At 43.3% G+C, this 7732-nt stretch overlaps 1 protein-coding gene across 12 annotated transcripts in view; it reads right to left on the bottom strand.

Moving 5' to 3' along the window:
- Positions 1 to 4362: 4362 nt before the first annotated feature.
- Positions 4363 to 7732, bottom strand: part of LOC137432502 (patatin-like phospholipase domain-containing protein 7) — a 170660-nt gene continuing 167290 nt past the window's right edge. For all 12 annotated transcript variants that reach the window (XM_068124495.2, XM_068124501.2, XM_068124503.2 and 9 more), the window contains one exon: positions 4363 to 6659. In XM_068124495.2, the coding sequence (XP_067980596.2) occupies positions 6606 to 6659 (54 nt within the window). In that variant the 3' untranslated portion in view covers positions 4363 to 6605. The remainder of the gene's footprint in view (positions 6660 to 7732) is intronic.

Below are 7732 nucleotides of genomic sequence, written 5' to 3'. Positions count from 1 at the left end.
CAACCCCTCATGTACCATCTGACATTCCCTCTTCGTCGCTACCAGTTCCTTTTTTATTTCTTTCTGCGTCGCCTTTAACCCCACGATTATCGCAGTGTTCTTTTCCACTTGCTCCACTAATTCCTTCTGTCCCACCGTCAGCTGTTCTACTCCCCTTGTCAGATCCTTTATGCCCCCCTGTAACCTAGCCGTACTATTTCTCACCTCCTTCTCCATACGCTCCTCACCTCGCTTTACCTCCTCGCGTACCCCCGCGACCTCCTCGCCCATGCCTCGTCTGATCTCCTCCCCCATTTCTCCCATCCCTTTGGTAGATGCTGCCCTCATCTGTTCCAAATCATTCCTCTGGGCATCCAATTTGGTTTCAACCCGATTTTCACCTCCTCTATCTGCTCTCCCATTTGTTTAATTTCCCGGGCGGATTGCTCCCCTATTTCCCTCAATTTGCCTTCCATAGTGTTTTCTAACCCCCCCTAACCCATTCTTCACCCCCTCCATCTGGTTCTCCTGGGCAGCCATTCTATTTTCCAACCCCGTTAACCCCTCCTTCATTTCCCAAATTTGATTACCCATGTCCTCTAGTTGGCCCCCCAATTTACCTTCGAGCCCCCCGATTTGGCTTCCCATATCATTTCTCAATTCCCCGATTTGGTTTTCTAATCCCCCAAATTTATTGTCTAAACCCTCCAATTTGCTGTCTAACTTCCCAATTTGGGCACTAGTACCCCTTGCTTCGTCCCTCATTGCCCCCATTTGGCCCCCCAATTGCTGCCCCATTCCCCTGAAATTATCGTCTGTCTTTACCATAAAGGCTATCTGCTTCATAAACAGGTCCAAATTCATTGGTGCTGCGGGCGTGGCTGCCCCAACCATGTGCGAGCCGCCATTTTGTGTCTCTGCAACCACGTGCGCGAGGGTGCCATCTTGCGCACCTGATACCCCCGCAACCACATCCTCATTTCTCTCCTCCTCCATTATTACTCCCACCTCTTCCCTGGGGTCATGGGTTGATTCTAACCCCTCTTCTAACTCACCCACCAGCATCCGATCGCCTTGACTATCCATGGCACGATTTTAAATTTAGGATGTTAAATAAAATAAAATCTTGGGCCACTCGTAATTTTGAGTGCGTTAAGCGCACTTCAGGTCCGAATCTCGCTCCTGACACCAATTGTTGTGGAAACGGAGTACGGCACTCCCCTTAGGGGGGGGGGGTTAGTCCCCCTTCTATTTTCACTGGCCGTCTCCGCTGCTGAAGCTGCACAGCTCCCTCCGGAGAGGCAGGTGAGAAACCTCGTTCGCGACCGCGGACAAGATGTTAATTGCCGAGCGGATTAGCAGCCGCGGCACGAACCATTAGCAAGTAACTAGCCCCGATTCTTAACGTTGGCCAAATCGTGCCACAGGTATCCAATGGGGAAATCACTAAAACGAAACGGACGTGAAGGAAAGAAGGCAAGGTAGGAAGAACAGGATTTATTACTAACTATTATGTACAAGACCAAAAGTAACCAAGGAGAAGGAAAGATACGAAAATAAAGACAGAAGGATGGAAGGATCAGAAGACACAGTGCAAATACTAACTTATCTAAACAGGCTTAACTTATACCCCAGGACAAGACAGAAGACGGACGACAATCAGACTTACACAAATGGGGAATGAAGGCAGGAACGAATGGCTGGAAGGGGAGGAAGGTTCAGTTGGAGCTTGCTCCCGCACGGGACGTCGGCTCGACCTCGACGGCCACCGATGCCACAGCAATTGGTTCCTGCGTAGCAGCGGGTCGAAGCTGTGTGTCACAGGGGGGCTGGACTACGGAGGTCTCAAAGCTGCGGTTTGTTCACTCAACTTTCGCAGTGCTCACTCCTCCACTGAACTCGACTTTGTTGCTCCTCCTCCACTGAACTCTCAACAACAACCACCGGTGGACTGCTGTGGGAGGCTCCGGGCGACGGGTTTTATAGCGCCACACCCTGGAACGTTCGCGAAACTGCCCGATCGTTCTCTCTCCGCCCTCTCAAGCCAAACCCCTCGTGCTTGGTTGGTTGATCGGGGCTGGCTCACTCCTCCTTCCTATGACGAGGTGGAGACACGCCTTTCTTCTCTGAGTTAGAGCACATGGCAATGGTGGCGAATGCAGTTGGCAATAGAGGCTTTGAGGGGATTGAAAGGGGATCTATCTTATTTCAATTTGATGCAATGCAGAGTCAACTAATGGGAAACACAGCCTTAAACTAATACACATAATAAGAAAATAACTATTTAGAAGGGTATATGGTGGCCTACGTGCATGTATATGGACTAACTAAGAGGACGACCTTTGACCTTTACACACAAAACGGAGATATTTACAAGGAATCATTACACTACTCAGGGTGATATTTATAACAAGATTCTCAAATCCGCAACAATATATACTAGTGGGGGTATGTTAACACATTGTAAGCAATAACGAACCGTGCTCCAGACGTTGGTAATTAATAAATAGAAGCTTTATGATTGAAGGCAAGTATCACTGACTTGCTAGAAATTGATTGAGGGGTTTTTTTTGTTTATTTCTTTTTTTTATGGACACGTTTAGTCTTTTACATAAATTTTATTGAGGTTTTTATTTTGTCACAGGTCTCATCAACCAATTGTAAAAACCTGTCATAAGAGGTTTATATTTCGTTCTATTTTGAGGTGAAAGAGATTTGGATTCCACAGTCGAGGATTCTGGAGAGCAATGAATGAAAGCATTGTATTTCGATATATCTTCATTTTTATAAAATGTACAATTCGTGGACGAGTTGATTTTTCTTATTGTCCACCACCCCACCAACAAGGTCGGAGATGGAGACATTAAAATGAGCTCCGACTGAATGACCTGTAATCTGTCCATGTAATTTTGTGTACGCAATATTTCAAAAACCATTAAACATTTATTTAGCTTTCATGTTGCAGATACCGATTCCTCATGACATTATCTGAACGTGATTAGATCACGGCTGTGATTGGCTGAATTCTGTTGCCATTGAAACCATCTTTGCCATTGGCTTGTGGACTAGATATTTCAAAAACCGTTCAAGATTTAGCTTTCATATTACACATATCTATTCCACATACCACCCAAGACGTGGGGGACCAAGAGTATCAGCTCCTTGTTCTGTTTCTTTTCTTTAGCCATAGCCATAATGTTTCTCTTTTTTTTCAACTGCCTCAACAACCTATTTCAGAGTAGACTTGTGCTTACAAAATAAGTGAATAGGTTAGTGAGCTGTTTCTTGATGGTTTCTGCAGAGTGATCAATGCACATGACCATGCAATGAAGACCATGGTGTTGAGTGCTATAACAACCTGGTTTTTTTGGGGGGTTTTTTTGGGGGGGTTTTTGGGGGGGGGGGAGGTGGGTTGAGTTTTTTTGTTGTATTTAAGATCGAGGCTCGTGTAAGAGCTAACATTAATGACAAAAAAAACAAACGGACACAAGGCGAAATAAAGGGAGCGGGAGACAAGATGGGGAGGGAGGGGAAAGCACACAAGTACAACATTTGAGAGCAGGGGCATCGGGAGATCTGTGAGGAAGAGGGCTTGGGGGGAGGAGAAGGGGGTGGGGTGGGAGAGGTAAAAAAAAAAAAACATGGACACAGCTAGGACTTCCAGGAAAGAAGTCGGTATTTCAGAAAAGTGGTTCTGGGGGTGAATTAACAGGGGTAGAAAAGATCAAGGTTTTGGATGGGGGAAGATAAGAGATGGTGGTGAACAGCTGTTTTAAAGACCTGGAGGGAGGAATGGGATTGAAGAGAGTGAGGGAGTTTGTTCCAGAGGTGGGAGAAAAGAGGAATGAAGGGGTGAAGGTGAGCAGAGAGTCTTGATTTTGGTAGTTTCACCAAAGAGGGTTGTTGGCAGATCTTGTGCGACCTGCAGAAGTATTTGGGGGACAAAACACAGAGAGCTGGGGGGGTTAGAACAGACAGGAATCGGTAGAAGACAGAAAGACCACCAACCTGCCTGCGGTGAGTGAGTGAAAAGCCCTCAGAGTTAGCTTCATCGCGGGAGATTCCAATGATTCTGAAAATGCTGCATATATGCAAAAGCGAAAAAAGATAACACGAAGGCATCATGTCCATGAAATAAGCCTCAGGAGGTGGAAACACTTGGAAAAATGAGCTCATGTTGTGATGCTATCTCCCACGTCTCATGTCCTTACATTATCCAAGGCTATCAGGATCATTCATTATTGGCACAAGTGGTAACATTTGGGAATGCGATCGATTTGTCACTCTTGAGCTCTTTTCTGGTGGTTTGCTGCAGACCAAGTTTGAGCATTATTAGTTTGAGCAAAATAAAGTACAAAATCTACTCCTTTAATCTCAAATGCATTCAAATTTTTCACATCGAGTTTTAATGGGTGTTGCAAATGTCGATCCTTTATAACAAAATAAACACCAAACATTTGTTTATTTACTAGGAGAAAATAACACACTGCAATCATGCTTGTACAGCAAAAGCAGCACTGCATGAGAAATGCTAACGGATCGTGTAAATTACATTTTCAAAAGTACCATTTTGCAACAATCGTTCAATTTGCGATTTAACATAAAGGAGGTAGCACAGAATATTTACACTAATTATTATCAGTGTGAAAAAGTGCAATTCACCAAACTTACCATTTAATATACAGTAATCAACTAATCTCTCATCCTCTTTCCCTCCTAACCCCCCTCACTTCCCAACTCCACCCACCCCTCCACCATCATGTTGAACTATTAAAAATAAAAAGTTGTTGCATTAAGGAAACACCCATGGTAGGGATGCTTACATCCAAAAGGCCACAAAGCTCTCGATCTGCTGTTCATGTCTCACTGATCAAACACAGTATGGCATACCGAAAAGAAGAAATAACAAAATAATCATTTAGGCACAGATTAGGATTCATTTACAATAACCGAATTTGATTTAACTGCCAATTATATGAGACATTTACTGATGTGCAAAACTTTTATGGTAAGGAAATCGAGATGGCGTACAGACAGCATTACCGACACACAGTTACATTATCTCAGACAAGTGGTGTATTATTCTGCAATGCCAGGTGGAACCGAGTAAAGGTTCGTTTGATTGACTCAAATGAACTGTCGACATTTACAATTGATGCAAATAAAAACTCAATTGATCAATGTTTTTAGTTGCTCTGGCTGTTGAAACAAACCACATATTATAAACCAGATTCCAATTTTAAACTTGCACCCCCAAAACACGAGTGCGAGGTTTTCATTTATGTAGAAAAGGTGCAAAATCAAATACAACATCAGATCCTCGAGCAAATGTACTGCCTCGTATTCACATTGTTGCCATGTACTGCCATAAAAATGTAGGCCACAAAACCAACGCCGCATCTGGATTCATTTCGCGCTTGAAACCAAAAGAAGCATAAATGTGCACGCCAGTCCAACAGATTTACCATACAATTTGACAGGGAAGCAATATATAAAAATCACGGAATAAAAGAGAATCATAATTTGCGCGTTAAACAAATCAAATCAAATCGAAGCGCAATGGCTGATGCAGCAGCCAGTGCAGCACCAGGTGTTTCTTGACCGAGACTGCTGCGGTCATTGAACTGCACCTCAGTGCAGATGCTCTCAAAATTAACTGTTCCTTGGTCCCACGGCAATATATTTCGTTTAAACGAACGAATGCAGATACGTTCAACCTGCCGTGGCGCTCGAGTCAGTGACATGAAAACCAACGTGCTAAAACAACGATAAACTATACAAGGTGTTACTAACATCCACAGCAGAGACATCAAATAGAAAGTACCTTCAAGTAAGACATCTCTACAATGCCAATACAGCATAAGCCACTACGTAACTCATAAGTCCTACACAAGTTAGAATAAAGAAAACAAGATGATGACACACTTGTCTGTGGATGAAGGTAAAATTATTGTGACAGTCATGGATAACAAAGGCCAAGACCGTGCGTAGTTTCCACAGTTCTGCCGTTGCATAAACAATGGAGGACATCGAAAAATCCACAATCGCCCATTCCGATTGGCTGTATCGTGTACTGTTAAAGATCATTACTAATGAAGAAATTCCACGCAAACAAGAAAATCAGCATTTAAATGTGCAATGCAATTTACAGCTATTATTTTGTGGACTTTTGAAATGAGGAAATATTTTTCCCAAAGTAAATATCGAAATTGAACAGTCTTTCTGTGCACGACCAAAGGAATGCATCAGGCACTTGGATCAGAACACAAGAAACAGGACAAGGAAAGATAAATTAGTTATTCGTCATAAAAAAACAAGAATACGAAGTGCAGAAGTACTGTTTTAAGTATGAGGAGAGCATCGGTTTGCATCTATCAGCAATTATATAGATTGCTCTTACTCAAGCAAAAATTAAAGACAACACATAGATGGACAATCCAGATCAGAATAGTTACAGGACCGTATTAAAACAAACTTTGTTATATGCCAAACAAAACACAAGTTGCAAATCAAAGTGTGTCACATTGTCCAGCACGCTACTTAAAGTCTTTATGCTGTATCCCCAAGAATATTCGTCAGAACGTAGATCTGACCAAGTAGGGGAAAATCAGGAGTGGAAGGGAGGGTCAGGGCTCGGCGGCAGGAATCTTGTGTCTCTTTCGGACAAGCTGTTCTTCATCCTGTATCAAAGGACACAAACACTGGTAACATTTCCTTCCTCTGCAATGGTATGAGCAATTTCAAACAACGGGGGGAAAGAAGCCAGGCATTTTCAGGATATAGTGGCCTGTAATTGTGTAAATGTATTCAACCCCTACCAATAATGCCACATTTGGATGATTTACAAATTGTATAGAAACAATTTTTCCAAATGAACTTTTTATTCATAACTGAAGAGATCAATCGAAACACTTTTATAGTTGAAGGAGGTTACATGTCAGGAATACCTACAAAAAATATGTACAAATGAAAATTCACTGGTTGCAAAAGTATTTAGCCCCTTCGGTCAGTACAGCGGGACCCCGACATCTGCGGGGATGCGTTGAGGGAAAATGCCGTGAATGTCAGGTCATTGTTTCAATGAGAAAAAAGGGGATAGGTTCCTTGCAGTTCGTGATTCATCAGCAAAATTCTAAAATTGCACGAAAACAAATGCACATGATTACAATTTCATTAAAAATGCTGACAAGTAAAACAACAACAGCAGGACTCTTTTGAATTTTTATTGAAGATACGGTACATACAGTACAAAATAACTTTTGATGATGATGATTATCAACAGTGATGATGATTATGACGATTTAAAATCCAGAAAACTCAATGAACTCTTCTGGAGAGGAGGCAGGTGAAGTCGCTGATAAGGATGCAGGTGAGGTCGCTGACTAGTCATGCACTGAAGGCGATGGAGGCGAGGGTGCTGAAGGTGTTGAGGTGGCGGGGCCAGGGCGAAAAAAATGGGTGATCGAGAGCTGCTTCGCCAATTGTTGCAGATTTCTGTGCAGCTCTTTGCATGGCAGCAAAACATCATCCAACCCCCTCTTGAACCAAGGTACAGCTCCATCGATGGATCGGCATCTTGCAGTAACCCATCAGCGACTAACCTGATATCGCGCAGCACCTCAGTCAGGAACTTGACGGTCAGATTGGGCCTTGCCACCTCTTCACTGTCCTCCTCAGAAGCTTTAATGATGGCCTCCAACTCCTCTTCAGTCAGCTCAGCGAGGCGATGAGATCCTCCAATTCCTGAGGCTGC

This window comes from Myxine glutinosa, chromosome 8 (assembly GCF_964187855.1).
Source record: "Myxine glutinosa chromosome 8, kmMyxGlut1.1, whole genome shotgun sequence".
Taxonomy (NCBI): Eukaryota; Metazoa; Chordata; class Myxini; order Myxiniformes; family Myxinidae; genus Myxine; species Myxine glutinosa.
This window is presented reverse-complemented; position numbering and strand designations above follow the sequence as displayed.